The 21,781-nt window shown below is 49.2% G+C and overlaps 4 protein-coding genes across 7 annotated transcripts; 3 read left to right on the top strand and 1 right to left on the bottom strand.

Moving 5' to 3' along the window:
• The first annotated feature begins 229 nt into the window (after nucleotides 1–229).
• LOC120815599 (uncharacterized) lies at nucleotides 230–3,376 on the top strand. The gene is made up of 2 exons (XM_040170396.2): nucleotides 230–594; nucleotides 1,490–3,376. The coding sequence occupies exons 1-2, from the start codon at nucleotides 351–353 to the stop codon at nucleotides 2,443–2,445; spliced, it is 1,200 nt and encodes a 399-aa protein (XP_040026330.2). The 5' UTR covers nucleotides 230–350; the 3' UTR covers nucleotides 2,446–3,376.
• A 436-nt stretch (nucleotides 3,377–3,812) lies between these two features.
• On the top strand, nucleotides 3,813–8,947 carry LOC120815601 (uncharacterized). The gene is made up of 4 exons (XM_040170398.2): nucleotides 3,813–4,322; nucleotides 4,927–5,478; nucleotides 6,299–7,030; nucleotides 7,127–8,947. The coding sequence occupies exons 1-4, from the start codon at nucleotides 4,085–4,087 to the stop codon at nucleotides 7,810–7,812; spliced, it is 2,208 nt and encodes a 735-aa protein (XP_040026332.2). The 5' UTR covers nucleotides 3,813–4,084; the 3' UTR covers nucleotides 7,813–8,947.
• An 806-nt stretch (nucleotides 8,948–9,753) lies between these two features.
• LOC120815598 (uncharacterized) lies at nucleotides 9,754–12,836 on the top strand. The gene is made up of 4 exons (XM_040170395.2): nucleotides 9,754–10,159; nucleotides 10,361–10,422; nucleotides 11,218–11,311; nucleotides 11,389–12,836. The coding sequence occupies exons 1-4, from the start codon at nucleotides 9,952–9,954 to the stop codon at nucleotides 12,294–12,296; spliced, it is 1,272 nt and encodes a 423-aa protein (XP_040026329.2). The 5' UTR covers nucleotides 9,754–9,951; the 3' UTR covers nucleotides 12,297–12,836.
• A 1,489-nt stretch (nucleotides 12,837–14,325) lies between these two features.
• pnp5b (purine nucleoside phosphorylase 5b) lies at nucleotides 14,326–21,245 on the bottom strand. 4 transcript variants are annotated; one of them, XM_078099853.1, is made up of 9 exons: nucleotides 20,683–21,245; nucleotides 19,678–20,025; nucleotides 19,491–19,588; nucleotides 18,951–19,198; nucleotides 17,246–17,409; nucleotides 17,057–17,160; nucleotides 16,094–16,269; nucleotides 15,586–15,776; nucleotides 14,326–15,142 (listed from the first exon to the last, which is right to left on the bottom strand). In XM_078099853.1, the coding sequence occupies exons 4-9, from the start codon at nucleotides 18,977–18,979 to the stop codon at nucleotides 14,946–14,948; spliced, it is 861 nt and encodes a 286-aa protein (XP_077955979.1). In that variant the 5' UTR covers nucleotides 18,980–19,198; nucleotides 19,491–19,588; nucleotides 19,678–20,025; nucleotides 20,683–21,245; the 3' UTR covers nucleotides 14,326–14,945. The 4 variants fall into 4 exon arrangements, with proteins under 4 accessions (XP_077955979.1, XP_077955981.1, XP_077955982.1 ...); XM_078099855.1 differs by having other exon boundaries at nucleotides 19,381–19,588; nucleotides 19,944–20,025; nucleotides 20,683–21,197; XM_078099856.1 differs by lacking the exon at nucleotides 20,683–21,245 and having other exon boundaries at nucleotides 19,555–19,588; nucleotides 19,944–20,020.
• Nucleotides 21,246–21,781: the final 536 nt, after the last annotated feature.

Raw genomic sequence — 21,781 nt, 5'->3', positions numbered from 1 at the left:
ATTTTATTTTTTATAAATATTGTTTTTGTTTGTTTCATTTCGTTTACATACAAATATTAACATACAAAACATTAATTCATTCTCAGTTTTGTAAATAGGTTAAAGAATTTGCTGTCGTCATTGAATATTATACATTTTTTTTCTTAACAACTGAGATGGATATTTGTGCTGCGCGTGTATTAAAAGAGTTACGCCCGCCGCCTGCTACGTCACATCCGCCCTGAACTCTTTTCCCGGAAGTAAAACAAAATAAAACAGCCTGGAAGGCTCTTCCATTCGCCGCAGAAGCCCCAGCTGTTCAATAAGGATCAACAGCCGCTTCTGCTGCGTTTTCACTCCCACTCGGCGGGATGTCGTTCGCCTCCTCGTTAACCGCGCAGATCGCCGCCGTCGTGGATTCGTTGTCGAAAGCCGCGGTGGCCGAAATCTCTCAGCTGGTGGAGGAGGGCAGTCTGGTGCTGCGCCTGGAGATGTGTCGGAAGGACGCTGAGATTCAGGAGCTCCGAAGAAGTTTGAAGCGGATGGAAGTTGACCTCTGCAACGCTGAGGAAGCGGCCACGACCCGAAGGACTGCGGAGGACTTCGTGCGAGGAGGTGAGCGCCCCTGGTTCCGCGCGAGAGAAAACACCGGACCAAACCTCACTCAGAAACTCTGCAATTCAGATTTTGTATTCCTTTAAAGTAAATATTCTGCTTGTTAAAATATGACTTTGCATCCTTGACGATTTTGCATTGCCTACTGTTTAATTCGGCATGAAAATGAACCCATCATTTTAATGCAATTACACTTTAAGGACAAATATATTTTTGTTTTTCATTTGGAAATACAAAAATATAATGTCTAATATGAAATCCTACAATTGTTTTTTTTCTCCAAAATAACAGCTCAAAACCAAAACGTTTTTACTATAATTACTATAATCTAAGAACAACAAGTAACCAACCCAATTGAAGAGCCAATTAATTTAACTTTTTATTATTATTTTTTGTAGTAGGTCGATGTAATGGACACATTCAGAAGAGTAATTTAATGCTCCTCCAGTTGAACAGGATATGTAAATAGCCACGGGCCCCTGTTGTCTTCAGGGTTAACGAACAAGCTTCTTACCCAAATGTGTAATTAGTCTACCAGTCCAACATCAAACAGTCGCCTGCTGAAATTACGGATTCAACCCTTTTATGTCCTGAAGACGGGAGTAGTTCTATTTTCAAGTGTTTCATTTAGATGTAAAGTATAATTAACACTGACGGGAATGGAAAAATCGATTTTAATACAGAAAATAGAATCCACAGAGCGCCACAATGAAACGTTTTTTGTGAAAGATGCAGCGATCTCTTGTCTGATGCTGACTCAAGTAGCTGGATGAGTTATCAAACACTGCGAGCTCGGACAACCACACATCCTACGCATTTATGGTACCTTAAGATGGGTAAAGTTAACAGAGCAAAAACAAAACCGTTGCTTTTTTCCCCCCCTGTCAATTCCCAGATGAAACGGAAGCTCAGGAAACTTGCGCGGTGTACCTGGAACCCGCTCGCTGCCTGTTCCTGCCCGGACCCGGTACCGAGGAGCGCCGCGACACGAGGCCGCCGGTGAAGCGCGAGCCGGCCGATGACCTCGCCCCACAGGAAGCCACAGACGACACCTTGTCCACGGACTTCTGCTTCGAGGCGGGAGATCCGGACGACCCGATCTGGCCTCCTCCGGCCTGCGGCATGTTCGAGAAGAGCTCCGCTGCGATGCCGCCGCACCTGCACGTCCCGCCCCATCAGGCTGAGGGATACGCTGCTCAAAGAAACGCGGACGGTTCCGGTAACTCTTCGCCAACAGCAGAAGAAGTCACCGATGAGCCCTTGAGCGTGCCGATAAAGGTGGAGGTGGAGTTTCGACCCATGTGCATGGTTAGCGAGGCTTATGACTCTGCTCGTGACGAAGAGACGGGACATTCCTCCCACCCTGCGGCCAATCAGGACCAGTTCTTGCAGTTTGCTTCGCAGCAGGCCGGCCCGTCGCCCGCCGCGCCGCGGAGCTCGGCGGCGACTGCGTCGGGATTAAACGCAGACGATCCCGTCGTCAATGGCAACAGCCTGAGGGCAAAAAGGCTGACGAATGTCTGGAGGTCGAATCTGAAAGTGTTCCAGCGCATGTCTCAGCTGGAGGAGCACAGGGCCTCCCACCAGCTCTTCAAACCATTCAGGTGCCTCAAATGCGGGAAGTCCTTCACCCAGAAGACCCGGCTGAAGACGCACCAAAGCGTGCACACGGGCGAGAGGCCATTCAGCTGCAAGATCTGCGGCAAGATGTTCTCGAGGCAGGACAACTGCCTGAGACACGAGCGCTTCCACAGCGGCCTGAAGCCCCACATCTGCGGGCAGTGTGGGAAGAGCTTCACCGTGCTGGGCAACCTCAAAATACACCAAGCGATTCACCTGCAGGGAAGATAGCCACAGGCCGCCGGGCCAGTAACGAGGGACTTTTGGTCAATGCACTTTGACTGTTTTTGCTACAGCGAATTCAACCATAGAAAGTACATCAACCGTGCGTTTCAGGGGGCGAAGAAGAGGAAGCTGTGTGCTCACTGTGGGAGGAAAACCCGTTGTTATATTTATAGTTTTCTCCAACCAGTGTACTGCGAATGTTGGAAATGGAGGGTCATCATATCGCCAATAAAATCCACCTAAATTATTGTATTTATAGTTTTTTTAAGGTCCATTTCGCCCCGTTCCCTGCTTATTTAAAAGATTTCTTGTGGCTGTTTTTGAGGATGTTCTCATTTACAGATGCGTGGTTTCTATCAGAGATGCAGCAAGCTGCTTTGTTACGACCTTATGAAGCTGGTATCTGGTAACGGTCATCTTTTCCCTTATTGGTACTTTTGTGATGTTCCTTTGTCTTCATGAAGACGGACCTTTCCAGACAGAGACTGTTTATTTTAACCTAAAATGACTTTAGGTTTATTCAACTTCTCATGTGGTCAATGAAATCATTGCAGGTGCATCAGTAATGATTTAAGAGTATCATATTTAAGGGAGTTTAGGGGTCTGTGACTTCTTGTTTTAATATTTGCACTTAATTCAAATCTGTGTGTAGAGATTTGTTCCTCTTGACTTTAAAGTGTGTAAACTTTTCCATTCTTCTTTTGTTTTTCATGTTTCCCCTGCTGTATTTTTGAATAAATACATATAGATATAATTATGTAACATATACTAGAAATTAATATATTACCTATTGTTTATTTTATTAGTTTTCCCCTCGTTTTTGAATATGAACTTCCTATATTATGAGAGGGAATGTCATTGAATGAAGTCATATTTTGTTGGAAGAAAAGGCAAATCAAAAATGCTTTTTAAATAAAATAAGTTAATAGTTGTGTAATCCTGCCCACCGTGTCTTTCTTATAATGCTTGTTAAAGGTGGTGAAAAAAGTTTCATTTCTTAAGGTAAATGTAAATTATTTTAAAATAACATTAGCTTTTTTTTTACATTTAAATACTGTTCTACATGAAACTGACTGATTGACTTGCTTTACAAATTCAAAAAAGGGTCACTAATAAAGTGATATATTGGAAGGTATTTCTTCTCTAATCTTCCTGCTGTAATTCACTCAGCACTGATTGCTTCGTTAAGATGATTTAAACAGAGTTCAATACACACTGCCGTGCTGTTTTCCTTTGTGTTCTTTGTGTTTTTACGTTTTAATTTGAATTTCTTAATTACTTGCCGTGTGTTTTAAAACCGGTGTGTTTTTGCATTGTGTGAAAAGAAGATAAACCTCCTCGGCCACGTGCGTTGCGCCTCTGCTCACCCACTTACGGTATTTGTGGCATCACTTCCGGGAGACGCGAACTTGTGTTTATTCTTTGTAGCAATTAGCCGCCGCTAGCTCGAAGCGGCGCGCGCGCACACACACACACACACGGTAAGGAAACAGCCCCGTTGCGTTCACGGTCAGCGGCTTCAGCCGTGGCTCGTTCACGGCGGCTGTGACGTCCGTGGAGCTCAAGGCGCGCGCGCCCCCCCCCCCCGTCCGCGTGTGTGGTTGTTGTGGTCCAAAAACCAAACGGACAAAAACCAACAACAACAATGCAGAGCGGCGTTGCCATTCGGGCTCAGATCGCCTCCGTCATCGACGCGCTGTCCGTCGCGGCGGTGGCGGAGATCGCCAAAGTGGTGGAGGACGGCCTGGTGGTGCTGCGGGTGGAGATGCGTCAGCGCGAGGACGAGATCCACAAGCTGAGGAGCGACATCGAGGTTCTGCACGGCGACCTGAGGACGCTGCGGGGCGGCGTGACCCCGCGACCCGGGAGCCACGGGAGGGCCGGTGAGACACACACACACACACACACACACACACACACACACACACCGTGTTAACCAGGATACACACCATTCCCTGCCCTCCTCTCCCATCTGACCTTTAGTCTGACACATCCTCCACACGCACGACTCTCTCTACACAATCATGTATTTAATAAAGGTGTTAATGACTCAACATGGGGACAGTTAACGGTGCTAATCGGTGCGGCCGTGTTTACCTGAGGGGGAACCTTTGGGTGTGTGTTACACCTGTTATGGCCCCCACTGATCACAACTGGTGTCCTGATGTTCCATGTTGACCGGCACCTTGTCTCCCGGCCTTGATGCCCCCCTCTCTCCCACTGAGCTGACCTCATGTGCACACGTGACCTATTCAACTCTCAGTCAACGCGTGTAACCGCTGTGTGCTGTCGTGTAACTCTCACCCTGATGACCCTAATGAGGATGGCCGTGGACACATAGTATCTGAAGTGAACCATGTAGTATTACAACCCTGGGAATAGAGGACACTTTTAATTTAGGGCCCTCAGAGCATTCGATCCCTTGGTAAGTATTGTTTTATTCGTACATTGAAAGAGTTCTAAACCCAAATATCTGCCCTTCCACAGAGAGTCAGAGGATCGCTGCCGATGAGAGAACCTCGCTTGACAAGAACCAAAACCACGCGGACCACAACGGCCTGCCGCTATCTGAGGTGCAGGTGAAACGTGAACCCGCGGAAGAAGAGGGCGGCGAGAACGGAGGGCGGCCGGCGCCGCAAACCCGCCCGGGGAGCCGCGGTTCAGGTCATCTGAATCCAGCGCAGGTCTCCTCGCCGCGTTTCCCGGAGCCCTCCCCGGGGGGCGGGCCGGCCGCGCCCCGCTGCTGCTCCGCCGGGTTCCCGCAGAGCCCGTTCAGCCGCGGGACGCCGGGTGCCGGCCAGTACCGTGGCTCGTACGGCGCGGCGCGGAGGAGGACGGCGGCAGCGGCGGCGGCGAAGAGGTTGATATTCAAGAAGGGCTTCCTCTGTCTGTACTGCGGCAAGTGCTTCGAGCGCTCGGGGCACTTGGAGCGGCACAAGAGGATCCACACCGGGGAGAAACCGTACCGCTGCGAGACGTGCGGGAGGCGCTTCAATCAGAAGTGCAGCCTGAAGGAGCACACGAAGATCCACCGGCGATGTGAGTAGAGCGCCCGCCGCGCCGGAGCAAACAAAGTCCCTCCTTCGGTCAACAGCCGCGCTTCGAGGCGCCTTTGAGCGCTTTGTCCACTGAAGCTCGTTCCCGTGGGAAAAAAAAAATGGGAAAACCTCGTTTGAAGTCTCAGTTTGATTGGATCGTAACGTGTCTCCTGATCTGAGCTTTCCCGGCTCAGGGAGGTCATGACCTTTCAGCTGTGGAGCTGCTGGGGATTCCTGCGCGTGGGATTATGGAGCCTCACGTGGTCCTCAGGGATCTGCAGACAAATCACTTTTCACATTTAAAACAACCGCTAAATGAAGCATTTTGAACGCGCGTGGAGAAGCGATAATTTGAAAGTCTTCTAGCACGTCTTTCATCGGCAGCCGTTTGTATTGTTTCGTGTGATTCGTGTCGCCGGCTTGGAGGTCGTACCTCGGGGTCACGGCAGGCAGAGAAGCTGCGCGGTTTAAACTGAACGCGGGCGGCGTGTCGAAGGGGGGAGGGGCTTAAATGCGCCCCGTTGACAGCTGGGTTTTCGCCCGGCTGGATTATAAGATAAACGGCCTTTTTATCCTCTTTACTGCCCGGGGGGGAAACACTCGCTGGATATTCATTACTGGTTTCATGTTACGTACTATGAGGCCTTTTTTAAGTGGCAACGGTTCGATTCCCGCGGGATGCGTGCTGGGAGGACTGGGATGCAAACAGACGACCCGGCTGGTTTGGGAACAAATGAAACTGTTGTGAGGAAGTTGTTGGTTGGATGGAAGAAGTGACCACGCCCCTTTTTTACAAAGTGTCTTTTGTTCTACTTAAACAGCTGTTCAGGCCGAACCCCTGGAGATGGAAGTGGCCGAACGGAAGCGCGTCCCCGAGGAGAATCGGCCTGCTGACGCTCTCCGCCAAGAGGGCGCGGTCAAAGTGGAGGACGCGCACGTGAAATGCGAGCCCGCGGAGGACGAGAGCGTCGCACCGCCGCCGCCGCTCCTCGGAGGAGGCGAGCAGACGAGGGGAGCGGCGGGCGACGGCCCGAGCGAGAGCTTGGCCTCGTTCGGGACGGACGGCGAGCGGTGGAGGTTCCAGATCGACGGCGCGGCGTCCTTCCCGGGGATGGCTGAGCCGCTTCAGCCGGCGGCCGAAGCTTCTCGCGGCGCATCGTCCTTTCCGGGAAAACCGTACGGGGAACCCGGCCGCGGCGGCGTGGCCTCCCGGTCGCTGTACGGCACCTCGGACGCGCTTCCGACCCCGAGCGAGGCGGGTCTGCACGGTGCCGCGGGAGCCTCGCTGGACCACCAGCGAGGAGGAGGCGGAGGAGGAGGAGGCGGAGGAGGAGGAGGCGGAGGCGGAGGAGGAGGAGGCCGCTGCTTTCAGGCGATGAAACCCAAGAAGTGCTTCATCTGCTCGTACTGCGGCAAGATGTTCGAGCGCGCCGGCCACCTGGAGAGACACTTACGGATTCACACCGGGGAGAAACCGTACGGCTGCCACGTCTGCGGGAGGTGCTTCAACCAGAAGAGCAGCCTCAAGAGCCACATGAAGACGCACCGGAACGGTAAGAGACGAACCGCGTCCTCCATTCCAGAAGCTCACCCACGCGCTCGTTTTAATTCCCCCCCCCCCCCTCGCTTGCTCTCTGCCCCCGAAACAGGGGAGACCGCGAACGGGCCGGAGGCGCATCGCCCGATGTTCACGATGCCCGAAACCCGACCGCCGAGGAACCCGCCGGAGCCCGACTCCGCCCTGGTAACGCCGGAGGAGCAGGCGCTGGGCGCGGCGTACGGCGAGCACGGCGTGACGGTGAAGCTGGAGCCGCGCGGCGAGGACTTCGCCGCGGACGCGGGGCAGCTGTGGACCTGCGGCGCGGAGAGTGGCGTCGGCGGCGAACAAGCCGTCCACGACGCCGGGTATCACCACGCGGCGGCCGTCGATCGCCGGGGATTCGCGTCGCCCCCGAGAGATCCGCCTTTTCCAAACGGCAGCGAGGCGGAAGAAGCGACGGCGCTCGGCGATCGGTACTCGGCGGCGGCGGCCGGCCGATCCGGCGTGACCTGCGAGCTGCCCGTCCACGAGTACGGGTCCCTGAGTGACGGGACGCACGGAGGGGGCGGGTTCGATTTCGATTTGAGCGGCGCTGTGCCGTGTGGCGGCGGGGACGCCGCGGGGCAAAGCTGCTTCATATGCTCGACCTGCGGCCAGAGCTTCGACAGCTTCGCTTCCTTCCAGAGGCACCGGTGCAGCGAGGCGTCGGGGGAATCCTTCGGCTGCAAGATCTGCGGGAGGGTTTTTAATCAGATGAGCGTCCTGAAATTGCACCTCGAGCAGCACGTAGAATGAACGTCACGCAGTGACTTTGTCACCGGCGCAAAGAAGAACAAAACATGCAGGAATGATCCAGTAGAAGCTTTTCTTTGGTCACATTTCCAGTAGAAAATGTACTTTGCACAACGTTGTTTTTCTTTTACTTTGAGCCGCTCGATGTGCTTGTTTGACTCAAATCACCAGTTGGGTCGCTTTCTGTTTCCATTAGTTTCCCTTTACGATGATCGTTTGTTTTGAGAATCCTAATGGACACGCATCATTGAGGAAATCACTGCGCTCTCAGGAGTGGAAGTGGAAGGGAGCCGGTCCGTGACATTTTGGTCTCTTTTTCGTTTCCACTAAAGGACTCTCACACAACCACACGGCTCCAGTGACTTTTCATAATTAACATGAAGACGTTGCACTATTACTCAATTTCCAGATTGGAAACGCGCTTTCACGTATCGGCGTATTGTTTGTTCTTTATTATTAAGAACTAAGGGTTTCATGAGAATGTTATTTTTGGCAACAAAATCGGATAATTTTAGTGGAAATTGGTTCAGTTAGAACGAATGTCACAGAGATCCTGTTTGTTTTACTGTCCAATAAGAAACATGTGAAATCAATCGGCGCCATCGAGCTTTGATAAGGTGGACCAATGATGTTTTTTCTAAGATACACTTTGTGTTTGGGATCCGCATCAATTTATTTTCCCTAAAAATATGGAATTATGCCTCTGGTTTTTCTTCTGAGGAGGACTACTTAAGTTTATAAAGAGACTGTATTGTCTTCACGTTGAGTTGAACCAAAGTAACAGACCCTCATAGTACAAAGTACTGTGTAGCTCAAATTATCATTGCCTTTAAAACTGCATTCACGTATTATTTCATGTTTGATTGTTTTTGTTTAGTCAGACAGATTTAAGGCAAAATGTCAAGATTAAAAGAAATCTTTTTTGTTTGATATTTCAAGAAATGGAAGGAACTGCAGTAAGGTAATGCTTATGTAAAACATTAAATACCTCAGTAATACACACAATCTCCTGCCAGAATTGGAAAAGCAAATATTTATTTTAGGTAGATATTTCTTTACACATTTACATCACATCCAGAGTCTGCTTTTTTTTTTTTTGTCTTTTTGTATTTTCAAATAAAATCAAAAATAGGTCAAATGAAGTCTTGCCGTCTGGTTTTATGTCTTTGGGTTTTCTGTCTGCGTGGAGTCGACTTCGGGTCAAAGGTCGCCGCGACCTCTCTGTCCCGTTTGAGCGACTCACTCGTACAAACTGATTACAATTTGGTGTTTTTTTTTCTTTCTGTGCAAATATCTAATGACCACGAATGAAATATGAACACGCGTAGAAAGAGGAACCAATCCACGATGTTCACAACCCTCCTGGACGAGGTGGATGGAGGGACGAAGCAAATTCATCACGCCCACTTCAATGACCAGTGTAGTCCTTTAAAACCACTGGAGCCAATAGCCTATAGTTGCTACAGGCTATTAGCTACTATGGTAGGATACAATGATGACTCGATAACATTTTGAACGTACGTTGATGGAACCTGCAGCTCCACCCTTCAGTTACTCGCGTTACATCCTTTCCTTCCAGGCGCTTCCACATTCAGGGGAATAACAATAAACAAGAGGAACCGATTCGGATCCTCGGCACCACTTCAAACTAATTTCTAGGGTCACAAGTCAGTTGTGACTATTTAACGCTAACGGACGTGCTTACAAAAGCAAAGCTGCTTGTTTTCAAAAGTGGACCGGTCATCTTTCATAGGACAAATACACTGATAAAAACATCTATCGGTTAGGAAATAGTTTTTTTATTTTCTGTAAATTTGTATTTTAAAAAAAAATTATGAAAAACCCACCGTCATTGAAGTGAGTCACTTTTTCTTTATTTTTATTAAGACACTGAACAAAAGACGATGTTGGTTCAAATCCCCGTGCGTCCGTGCGCGTGTATTTACGGTAAAGCTCCTCCGCCACACGGAAGAGCAGCTTCCAGCTAGCGGGCAACACCGAGATGTGAAGTGTTTCAGTGCGTCGCTTGTTTATTTTTTTTAACGCATTTTTTCTTTTAAATAAAAAAAACCCCAAAACAAGCAAACATCGCGCGCGGGGGGATTTATTCCGCGCCCCCCGCGTCCTCGCGCACCAGCCGACATGGCGACGTGCATTCCCTTTCAGACCCAGTTGTCCTCGATAATGGAGGTCCTGGTCAAAGCGGCGGTGGCGGAGATTTCCAAACTGGTCGACGACAAATGTGCGTTTCTGCACCTGGAAATCTCTCGCAGGCAAAGCGAGAACGACGCGCTGAAGAGGAAACTGCTGCTGATGGAGAACAGGAGCGCGCGGCCGCCGCGCGGGTTCGGTGAGATGCTGCACGCGCGATCTCGTCCCCTTATGGACTATTGACGTTGCGCGGGTTAATGTCTCCCCATCATCACGCGCGACGAGGGGTCGACGCGTGCACCGCACGTGGCCCTCGCGAAATACACGCGTTTGCTCCTCTTGAAGCTGTGTTGCGTTTTGACTTTGGGCTTTTTAAGCATTTGTTCCTTTCCTGCTCTAGAAAACTACATGGACCGAGGGACCGATGTGGGGACCTGTCCGCGTCCCGCTGGAGACATCAAGGTCCGCGTCATGTTCACTACCCGTGAACTGTGATTGATGGGTGTATTATTCCTCTGCAGTCCTCTGGGTCACCAAACCGGGCAAACTGAGCGACGCCTCAGAGCCCCGGAGCACCGGGGGCCCTAAAGCCGATTTCCTTCTGCCCAGAGGCCACCAAGAGCGAGGCCGAGTGTTCCAACCGGACTTGCATGGACGCTGGTGTTGAACCGGCTTATAAAGTCCGAATTAGAGCGGCTCCTGTTAGTTGTGCGTTAAGGGACTTTGCTCTCACCTGTAGGGGCCGAAGACAAGAAGGTAAAAGGTTTAAAGCCTATTGGGGCCCAGTCGTTACAGGGGGCCCGTGTGGGGCGGCAATGAAGTGTAATTATAGTAATTATAAAATCATTTTATATCAAAACCCCACCGCCCCCACTCCTGCAGAATCTTTTCATGCGCAAATGCAGAGAAATTGTGGGCAGCAGTCCGCACGACCTGAGAAATCTACCGCTGCAAACTACCTATTGCATCATTCGTAAAGCAGGTTCAGATGTGCATTGAAAAGGTCTTTGCAAAAGCGGGAAAGAAACACCGTCACCCGGAAACCACACGACTGATGGTTGAAAGAAGTCACGACTCGGTGAATTAGACGTTAAAGAGACAGATGTTTTCCTTCAGAGAGCAAATATTTGAATATCACTTTTTTCGGCCCGTTTGGTCACTAAAATGACTCCAACTGAGCGCCGGCGTTGCCCTGTGCCTGCTTGATTTTCTACGAATAAGCCGACGTCTGCTAACGTGTTTGTTCTCTTTATTCAGTTCAGTGACGTCGACGGCGCCGCCGTCTCGTTCACAATCAAAGAGGAAAGTCCAGACGAGATGCTGTGGATCAGTGACTCCGCCGCGCCGATCGGTGAGTTGAAGAACGGGATTTTTATGCACAAATAAACTCTATAAACGAACTGCGTTTAATCCGCCGGTCGCCCGCAGGCTCCGCTGCACGATACCGCGCTCCGGCCAACGCCGCTCCAAGCCAGCGGCTGGAGGAGGGCCGCCAGTCGGGCCGCTCGGAGGCCGGCGACTTGTACGCGGGGGACATCGCCGTCGGCCATCAGTTCGCCGTGAAGACGGAGAAGGAGGAGGACCGATCGGCGTTCGGCCGGGGTGGCTGCCTGCACGGCGCCGGGAAGCAGACGCAACTCGCCGCCGACTTCTCCATGGACGAAAGAGAGAACCAGCTGTGGTCGTCCATCATCGAAGGCGGCGACATCGACGCCGGCTTCCCCGACTTCTCCAGCGTGGTGGAGGAGTATTCCAACACCTTTCCGGACCACTCCGACGCGCACGCCGCGTCCAGCGCCGCCAAGCCGCCCGGCGCCCCGCAGCCGTCCCCCCAGAGGCCGTGCAACGGGATCTACAACAGCGACGGGCCGCAGTCATCCGGCTTTCAAGCCGGGCCTCCGCCGGACCGCCCGAAGCAGGAGGTCCACCCGCAGAGGGACGCCGCAGCCCGGCCGCCCGGCGGCTTCCACCCCCACAGGCCCGCCCCCGGCGCGGCCCGCAGCTACGCCTGCTCGCACTGCGGCAAGACGTTCGGCCGCCTGCACCAGTTCAAGCTGCACCAGCAGAGCCACAAGAGGAAGCGGGCCTTCTGGTGCACCGTGTGCGGGAAGAGCTTCCAGTGCTCGTCGCACCTCAGCATTCACCACCGGACGCACACGGGCGAGAAGCCGTACGGCTGCGGCCAGTGCGGCAAGAGGTTCACGCAGCAGAGCAGCCTGAGGGTGCACCAGCGGACGCACAGCGGCGAGCGGCCCTACAGCTGCTCGCTGTGCGGGAAGACCTTCATCCTCATGCACCACCTGAAGCGCCACCGGATCATCCACACGTACAGCTGAGGCGTCTTGAAAGAGACAGGAAATGACCCTGAGAAGCAAAGCTGAACGGCGGTTTTGTTTCCTGAGGTCTTTGGCGTCGTCGCTCACAGGCTTTGTACATCGATGCATATTCCACTATGCAAACTCCATCCGGGCGGATTTTAAGACGCTTGCTTCGCTTTTAAACACTTCTGATCATTAACACGTCAAGCGGCGTCGCGCCGTCAAGACAGGAGTCACGCAGTATTTTTTCCCGTCAAAAGCTAGAAATCCAAAAAAGACAAACCGAGGTCCAACATGTCTTTTCGAAGAAGAATCCTGTTCCTCTCCGATCGCCACTTTGTTTCAGCTCCTCGTGTAGAAAACATGCCTTACTCCATCCGAGCACTGGAAGCACAAGACGCTCATCGCCCCACCAACCCTTCGGTCACCAGGGCGCTTCGCACCTCTCACGGTTTATGACTCGATGTCAGTCAGTGGCCCAAAACCTGCGCGACTAATGCTCCGTGAAACGTGTCCCCCATTTTGTTATTATTTAAATTAAAGAATCCTGTAAACCAGCAGCTGGAAATACTGTTTTCACTCATTGCAACGATGGGTTTTTTGTTAACTGGGGTCTGATCTCTGGACGCCTGAAGCTCAAAGATAGAAGTTGTGTCACTAAGATGCAGCAGAGGGCAGCCTAGGTCCTCTGCAGGGAGGAAAGTGAAAGTAAATGTTATTGCCAAATACTTTTCCTGGTGGATAAAGTTCATCCATCTCTGACTCATTGCTGCCAGCAGTTGTGTTTATTTAATCAGTTGACGTGTTGTTCTGAGGTGTTCAGAGGTTGTAGCAGACCTGACTATCTTCACGAGATCACTCAGAGAGTCGCTCAGAGCGTCGTCTTTGTCGGCTGGAACGCTATAATTAGTTTTATTCTGGAAACATCTGGAAACACTATCTGAATATTCCTGTCTCGTGCCGCTGCAGGTTATAAGTCTACGTGTCAAAGTTCATGATGTGGTCCATAAGGGTCACACGGACAGATGAGTCAACTTATCGATGCTGTTTTTTGTTTTGTTGAAATGACTGCGTGCCAACATGCACGCAGTCATTTCAACATGCACCATTTAAAGGAGCTGAGGGTCTAAATGCAGATTGTCGGAGAGGATCCTCGACCCGAGCGGAGCTATAGGCCCAGTTGGTGTTCTGACACCTTGTTTCCTGCGTTTCAGCACGCACGGCGCTGCTTGGACAGCCCACGCGTTTCCCTTTAAAGGCTGTAAAAACGCCTGCAGGAGCGCCATGGAAAATGTTGAGGAGGAGGAGGAGGAGGAGGATGAGGAGGAAGAAAGGGGCATGTGCCAATGGATCTGTGAATGCGAGCTGATCTGGTGAGGGACAAACGGAGCGTCTCTCACGGAGGACAGCTGTGGACAACATCTGGAAGCTCACAGTGAATCTGCAGGATATGAGACAGAGAGACTAATCATAGCGTTTATAAGAATATTGTTGGTCTTTATGGTTTAGACCAGATCCTTTAGGTCCAGTTAGGAGAAGGATCTTCATGCTACAATACACGGTGATATTTTAGTTAATAGTCACTTTGGCGGTAAGATAAATGGCTCCGTGGCTCGGTGTGAAATGTTTTGGGGTTTTTCATGTGGTGAATTTCAAGCAGCCACAAAATCTATCAAATAAAAAAATCTAAAGAGCAGTTTTATAAATTTGGGAAGGAAAGAAATACGTCAAATACGTGCAATGTCTTTCACAGACGAGGAACTGCGAGAACATGAACTTGACAATTTCAGGCGAGGATTAAAGTTTCAACTTGCTTGTTTTATTACCGCCGGAGGTGCTGATCTGATTCCTGGTGTGGCTTAAAAAAAATTATGAAAAGCATGAAAAAATCATGAAAAAGCACAGAAAACACTTAATGGATATAAAGGGAAAATAAAAACAAAACGTATTACTTGAAGTGGAAAGATCTCTCACCTTCCACCAAACAGATCACAAACTGTCAGCACATGTTACTTCAGTTTTAAACAAAGCACACAACAAAATTCCGTTTGCAAGTTCAGTGAGTTTATTGTAGAAAGTAGATTAGTAGTAATATATTGAAGCCTTTTTAGTAAAGCAAAAAATCCCAGTCGGCTTACACAGTGATAAAACTTGGAGCAATTTCTTCAAAGGGTCAATCCAATATTGATTTATCATCAAAACAAACAAGAACAGCATTTAAGATACAATTAGTTTGAACTATTTTAGGACATTTTACAGCTTTGTCGCAATATACAAATATAATTTCCACCTTTCAGCTCTGATTGCATTAAATGTGATGAGCCTCTACATTAAAAAAGTTGAACATCACTTGATTCACATTTGTTTACTCGCATCAGGGAATGCTATTTAATATAGTCATATTTAAATTAAGTTATTATTATTTTTAGAAATTCACTTTGTGTGCATTATAAAAGTGGCCCAGTTTACTGGATTTTAAGACCAGACTTTAAGTAACAGTCGGTCGAAGCAAAGCAGAGAAGCAAGCGAGTCTATTGTGCAGTAAGTCAGCCGGCTGCTTAGAGCAGAGCAGCTGACCTGGGACCAGCTGCAGGAGGATTTGGGGGAGGAGGAGGGGGGAGAGGGAGGGGGAGGGTAATTCTAGGTTCAGATGTTGCTTTTGTTGTGCTACATCCGGGACACGATGGTGGACACCAGCTTCTCCATCTGCCCCGCCCGCTGCCGGCCCGTCTCCAGCACCTCCTCGTGGTTGGCCTTCTCCCGGCTGTCGTAGTCCATCACCGAGATGTTGGTGATCAGCGACAGCGCGAGGCAGCGCATGCCGGCGTGGCGAGCCACGATCACCTCGTGCGCAGTGCTCATTCCTGAGGGGAGGGGGTTTGAAATGTGGCTTAAAATGTCCAGTTTTTATCACACTGTTGCAAATGCAAATGTTTCTAATAAAGGAACCGATTCCTGAATCAGACGAGAAATCAAGAGGAAGTGGGTGTGGACAGAGCAGCGAGTTTCCAGTAATATTCCATTGAAGTTGCTCAACAGCGAGCTTCTAAATTACTCTCATACTGTGGCGAGTCAGTGGCTTTAATTTAGACCGTGTGTGTGTGTGTGTGTGTGTGTGTGTGACCTCAATGTAAGCTGAGATGGAGGACATTTTATAAAGTCTTGGATACAGGAACACAGTTAAGTTTTGGTTAAGCCTCCAATTATGGCGGCTGAGGTCACAAATATTGACGTACAAGTGTGTGTGTGTGTGTGTGTGTGTGTGTGTGTGTGTGGGGAGGGAGGGGGGGGGGGTCTCTGCACTCACCCACGGCGTCGGCCCCCAGCTTGTGCAGCAAGCAACACTCGGCAATGGTTTCGAAGGAGGGACCCCCCAGCACGCAGTACACCCCCTGGCGCAGGAAGTTGCTGTAGCCCAGCTCCGCCGCCGCGTCGCGCGCCAGCCGCTGCAGCTCGCGGTCGTAGGCGTCGGACACGCAGGGGAAGCGCACGCCAAACCTGAGAGGGGACGGGACGGACACGGTGTTAACTCAAGCAACACAAACACAACTGCTGCCATTTGGTACAGAAACCCCCCCCCCCCCCCCCCACCTTGGGGAGGTATTTACAATTAGCTCTCTGCGTGTGATGTTAACGGGGGGGCGGGGCGCACAATGGAGGCCTTTGTTCACAAACCGGCTCAGCTGGGGGGGGGGTCGGGGCGGTGGGGGACGGACTACGCCCAGCTGAGTTATTCAAACCCCACACAGGGCGTCACCACTTAACATTCCCACTTAACACTTCTGTAAAAAAAAAAAAAAGGCTTTTCCACCCACTTGTCATCGTTGGGTCCGAACAGCGGGTTGACCCCGGTGAAACCCGGCAGGTTGATGTGGTCCTTCAGGATCATCACGTCGCCCACTTTGAAGTCCCGGTTGAGGCCGCCGGCTGCGTTGGTGAGGATGACCGTCTCCACGCCCAGCAGCTTGAAGACGCGCATGGGCATCGTGACCTGGAGAGCGCGGGGGGGGGCGATGCGTTAAGGAGCTTTTTTTTTGTTATTGCACACACAACTAGAAGCGCGAGTCGCACAACCCTCGCTTGATAAAAAAGAAGAGGAAAATACATCATAAAATACCATTTAAACCAGTGGCTTAAACCAGTCTTGTGTTTAAAATGTCTACAAGTTGCTCATTGCACTATTTAAACGGTTTAACCTAAATACACTGTAAAAAAAAATCCTAATTTTACGGAAAATAAAATTTTTACAGTAGTTTTCTTTTTTTTTTTTACAATGCTCTACGGATACAGATATTATCTGTAAATTAACAGGCAACTTTAAATTTAAGTATTATGCTAATATTGACAGATTACATGTTTTTCTCATTTTTCTACAGAAGAAATACTGTAATTATTCCAGAGTATTTTACTGTTTTATTTCAAATAATAATGTAAAATAACGATAATTACATCATTATATGAAGGTTTATGTCCATACTAACAATTTCCTTTGTAATTTTAATGTAAATCATGTTAAGTTTTTTAAAGTAGAATCAAGAACGATACGTTTTAAATCTTTTAGAGGAGCAACATGGGACAACTGCGGACCGTGGTCCTGTGTCACAGTCACTAAGATTATGTTTTCTACCTCATTAATCATCTCGCGATCCCTCAGATTTATTCTCTGCCCCATTAGAGGCTGATTGACATCCGATGGAATACTTGCACTTGAGATCTGACAACTACTCTCCCCACTTTAAAACTGAAAGTCACCGTCGCTTTCGTAAACCCGCTCTCACCGTCTGGACAGAGTATCCCTCGTACAGGTGGAACCGGCCCTGCATGCAAACACAGGGCTTCCCCTTGAGGGTTCCAAACACCAGCTGGCCAGCATGACCGGGCACTGCAACACACACACACACACACACGCTCTATTACAAACATGCAAACACACACGTGAATGAGCAGCAGTGTTTCTCTCAGCGTACCTGTGCTCTGGGGGAAGTTGGGAATGTCGCTGTACTTGAAGACCTCCTTGGCCTCCAGCGCCTCGGCGAGGCCCCCCAATCCGGACCCGCACACGATTCCCACCGTGGGACGCGCCCGCGTCTTGGACAGCAGCCAGTCGGCGGTCTTGCGACACTCGTCGTAGCTTCCGAGGAGAGAGGTCAGGCGAGCGTTAGACGGGTATATGGTTATGGCCCGCCGAGACCGGTGACAGACCGGCTGGTTATGGTCGAGATAAGAGATCAGCGTGTATAAAAGCACCTCGCGCTGAACAATCAAAGGTTGAGGATTGTGGGGATAATATTACACAGATACAAGGAAGTCACGTGACTATCCAGACTTAAATATGAAGGCGTCACACAAAGTTAACTATGCAACCTCATTTCTGCCACTAAGAAAAAAAAAAGAACGGTTAGAAAGTCGAAATTTTGACTTGAGAAAGTCGAGATTATGACTTAAGATATGCGCAGGCTCCTTGTTGACATCACTACGGTCTGAATGAAGTCTGAATCTGTGAACATCTTTAACTTTACTGAACTGTAAAGTAAATGATGTACATTATCTTCGGTATTTCCGAGACGGAGAGAAATCAAACTCATTGGAAGTTGTTGGTACTGACGATTCTGAGTTCTCTCTTTATTGAACCAGTGTTCAACGAGGAAAGGCGCTGCAGGCTTTGCGCATGCGCGCGTCTGCTGCCTGCAGCTGGACCGCTGCCAGCCGCCATGTTTCTGCAGCGCGTGACTTCACGCCAGACGCCACTAAAGTCTCCCACAAAACCAGATAAGGTCGCTGCATTTGTCGCTGGTCGCTTTTGACAAAAAGTCGCCGAGAGGTTTTGGAAAGTCAACCCACAGAACGACGGAGGAGTCCGCGCATGCGCATCTCTTTAATAATAATTTCCACTTTTTAATCTCATCATTTCTACATTCTCAAGTCACGATTTCGACTTTCTAAGCCTTCGTGTGTTTTTCCTTAGTGGCGGAAATGTTCTTGCATAGTTAACAGAGCGATGTCCTCATTTACCTTCTGCGCAGTCATGCTGCATTCATGCCACCACCCGGGAGATGAACACCGTTTCATTTATATTTACACACACACACACACACACACCGCGTCCCTTTGTGTTTCTGCTGTTAAAAATGTCGCTTTATTGCGCATCACGTTCAGCTGATGAAAGGCGGAACAAACGTCATTAACAACTGTATTAATCCCCAGAGGCTGACGACGAATCGCAAACTCCACAAGTCACCGCCAATGAAAAACACACGAAGACGTGGCAAAAATGAACAATAACTCATGAATGCAATTGATGAAAAAATATTAAGTGCGTCATAAGAGTCGATTCAACATGGCTGTATGTGAACTGGACCTCGGCACCGCTGTAACTGTTAGAACTGTGTAAAGAAGAATATAAAGCGAGTACTCGGAGCTGTACTTGAGTACTTTGTTACAGTAAGTTACAGCAAAAGCTCATTGTTGAGTTTGTTTTGTATTCAGTCATGAATACGATGTTATTAAGTTTGTTGTAGTTAACCGGTCACTTGTCGCGAGGATGTGATTCGGGTCAAATGTAGAGATATTCAAGCGCTTTTCACTTCTTATTATAGCCGAAACATGTAATGGACTCTGCGGGGGAAATGGTGTCGCATCTGAAGGAATCCCGAGCTTGTTCGATGTACTCACCCGAACGCTTTATCCGGCACGGAGGACATGATGGGAGTAGAGGAGAGTCGCTGAGGTGTCAAACTGAGTGTGTGGGTCTGATGCAGGAACCGTCCTTCTATCCCAGAGGCCTCTGGCGGCACAGCGGGGACGCGCCTGCCGCGTTTCCGGGGCCGCTTCAACCGCTGTTTGCGCGCCAGCAGACGGTGCGTTCAGGTACCCCTCGTCCCTCCCGGCCGCCGCTCCTAAAACAAGCCTCGAGCACGTGTCTGGACCGAAATGATGACAAAATAAACACGCGCTATCGTTGAAATGAAAAGCACGCGTATATACAATATTTGCTTCCGCGTGTGGAGATAGTATGTTTGTTCTTCATGTCAAGAGGAAATTGGCTTATATGCAAAGCAAACAGATGGAAAATGACAGAAAATACACAAAACTCAAAAAATACCGGTCGAATTCGGACACTCCGGCCTCAGCAATTATTATGTTGCACTTTTATCCTTCCACGTTTGCTTGTTCTGTAGCCTCTTTATTTAATTATTAAAGTTGTCACTTAACGATAAGCGGTTCGCAGATGGATGGATGGACTTGATGCGTTGAACTGTAGAATGTCCGACAGTACCTGAAGGCTTCAAGGTCCCGACGCTGATGCAAAACTGCGGGAATTAAACACAGTTTAATCTTATCTGGAGATTCACTTATTTGTAATTCATAACATATTGGAAAAAACTTGATTTGTAATTACTTTTGTAATGTGTTAAAATTACAAAAGCACAACTCGCCGAGATATTTTATGCTCGGTGTACGATCACAGTAGGTCCGATCTTGTGTTCTCACATCTGGTTTCATCAAACTCAGTGGTGGAATCTAACAAAGTGCGAGTGTGAGATATTCTGAGGTATCGGGTGTGTTCTCAGTGTATCGATGGTCCAGTGAGTTTTCCCCTGACAGCCGTGCAGGACAAATAGACATGGAAGTTACTGAAAACCTCGGGGTCAACTCTGCTGTGACCTTGATTTTGTGCAGACTGTGGTCGGTGTTGAAACGGCATGACGGTAGTTCCAGTCAGAGCAGGACTTCTTCAGAAACGAAACTGAAACAAAATAAACATTTACGCAGCTGTCAGACTGTTTCTGTGTTCACAGAATTAAAGCATTACCTTCAAAATGCTGCTTGAGTAAAAGTACTGCAAGAAAATACCCGTTACGTGATCAACGACAAAGTGATGCATGCAGAATAATTTCATTATATTTTGGATGGTTATCACTGATTCTGGTTCAGTAGAAATCCAAATTTTTCCATCTGAATCGCGGTGGATTAGAAGTTTGAAGAAGCATCTGATGAAATACTTGATTCAATTGAAGTAGTTACATACATGTACTTAGTTACTTTCCACGGTGGGCTTGTGTATACGCAGTGAATTGGTGTGTGTGTGTTGTTTATCAGCACAGAGCAGCTCCTGTATTCAAACTGTTATATAACTGCTGATTTGTAATCGGGCCCTTTCACCCCGGAGCCGCTAACAAATGAAAATAAAAAAAGGTTCCGCCTTTGTATGAAATAAAAAATGTTTATTTCATACTGATCAAATGTCCCTTTTACGTCAGTTCGCAATACAAAAAACAATTTAACCTGTACGTTGTGCTGCTCTCTGATCAGTTTAGGAGTCATAACGGGTCTCATTTCTTTGATTTCTATTTGGTTTTAAGTCTAAAATCCTCCCACCTGTGACTCTGACTGAAGTCCTCACCTTTGTTTGTAGTAAACACGCAGCTCCAGTTCCATAATGAGAGATCCAACAGCACCTTTCTAGTCTGCGAACTGACCTGGAAGCTGTCTGTGTGGTCTCCTCGGTGTGCAAATGAACCTTTATCGTCAGGAAACAAACTGGGGCTTCTTACTGTGTTACATCCTCACACACCTGCGCGTTCATTGAGCTTGTCGAGACGTCCAGGCTGAAGAAAGGGCCGGTGAGGTCGGCTTGATCCATCACACAGGCACAGACTGAAACATCTGGAGCCCCTTTGGAAGGATTCTTCATTGAATTGAGAACCGATATTTAGGACTCTTGCAGACAGCGTGATCTCCTCCTTGTGCAGGTTCAACCATCAGGGATCAGGAATCAGACACACGAGGAATTTGACTTAAACCGATTTTCCCCGGGGTGAGAGGGGTAGACTACAATCTTGAGGGTCCTGGAGAGACCCAGAGACCCTCTCTGCAGAGCGGATGACAGGCTGCAGCCTGCCCTGCATCACCTGCTCAACAGGTCCGCTCCGCTTTCAGGCTAAACGTTCGCGTATTCCAATGACTTGTAAATGTCATCATTTTACTACAACAAATGCACCGATGTTAAAATGAGGATTACACATGGCATTCTGGGAACGTAACGGAGAACTCGAGAGAGAGAGAAGGTCATCCATTTGTTTCTCTTTCTCTAAAGTACCGCTTGAAAACAAAAGCCAACCCCTCCGGAGGCTCTGAACAGAGTAAAGTGGCCTCTGCTTCGCCTCCACGTGGCATTTTGAACTTTTAATTACATGTTGCGGCCTCCCTGACCTGGGATTCTCCGTGGCAGGAGCCCAGCCTCTCCATGGGTATCGCTTTGGTTCAGTTCAATATAAAACAGGCCCTGATAAGAGCCCATTTATCAGGGTAATAACTCGGTTGTACCGAGGTGGCCTCTGTGACTCTCACGGTCCTGCTTTCTGCCACCAGAGAGCAGCTCCGCGTTCAGCAGCACGTGACCTTCGAGATTCATTTATCGAGCACCTTTAGACTCTCGCATTTGACACTAAGGCAGTGTAATAAATTGCGTTGTATAATATTAAACTCACTGCACTGACTGG

This window comes from Gasterosteus aculeatus, chromosome 3, assembly GCF_964276395.1.
Source record: "Gasterosteus aculeatus chromosome 3, fGasAcu3.hap1.1, whole genome shotgun sequence".
NCBI lineage: Eukaryota > Metazoa > Chordata > Actinopteri > Perciformes > Gasterosteidae > Gasterosteus > Gasterosteus aculeatus.
The sequence above is the reverse complement of the archived record's forward strand: the minus strand, read 5'-3'. Positions and strand labels throughout refer to the sequence as shown.

What these genes read in the sequence shown, in the direction of transcription:
- LOC120815599 (XM_040170396.2), top strand. Translation starts at nt 351, where the DNA reads ATGTCGTTCGCCTCCTCGTTAACCGCGCAGATCGCCGCCGTCGTGGAT. An exon ending in GGAGGACTTCGTGCGAGGAG is followed by an intron (nt 595 to 1,489) that starts GTGAGCGCCCCT and finishes GTCAATTCCCAG; the next exon opens with ATGAAACGGAAGCTCAGGAA.
- LOC120815601 (XM_040170398.2), top strand. Translation starts at nt 4,085, where the DNA reads ATGCAGAGCGGCGTTGCCATTCGGGCTCAGATCGCCTCCGTCATCGAC. An exon ending in CGGGAGCCACGGGAGGGCCG is followed by an intron (nt 4,323 to 4,926) that starts GTGAGACACACA and finishes GCCCTTCCACAG; the next exon opens with AGAGTCAGAGGATCGCTGCC. An exon ending in CACGAAGATCCACCGGCGAT is followed by an intron (nt 5,479 to 6,298) that starts GTGAGTAGAGCG and finishes CTACTTAAACAG; the next exon opens with CTGTTCAGGCCGAACCCCTG.
- LOC120815598 (XM_040170395.2), top strand. Translation starts at nt 9,952, where the DNA reads ATGGCGACGTGCATTCCCTTTCAGACCCAGTTGTCCTCGATAATGGAG. An exon ending in GCGGCCGCCGCGCGGGTTCG is followed by an intron (nt 10,160 to 10,360) that starts GTGAGATGCTGC and finishes TTCCTGCTCTAG; the next exon opens with AAAACTACATGGACCGAGGG. An exon ending in GTCCCGCTGGAGACATCAAG is followed by an intron (nt 10,423 to 11,217) that starts GTCCGCGTCATG and finishes CTCTTTATTCAG; the next exon opens with TTCAGTGACGTCGACGGCGC.
- pnp5b (XM_078099853.1), bottom strand. Translation starts at nt 18,979, where the DNA reads ATGTCCTCCGTGCCGGATAAAGCGTTCGG. An exon ending in GTGCCGGATAAAGCGTTCGG is followed by an intron (nt 17,410 to 18,950) that starts GTGAGTACATCG and finishes TCTCCTCGGAAG; the next exon opens with CTACGACGAGTGTCGCAAGA. An exon ending in CAACTTCCCCCAGAGCACAG is followed by an intron (nt 17,161 to 17,245) that starts GTACGCTGAGAG and finishes TGTGTGTTGCAG; the next exon opens with TGCCCGGTCATGCTGGCCAG.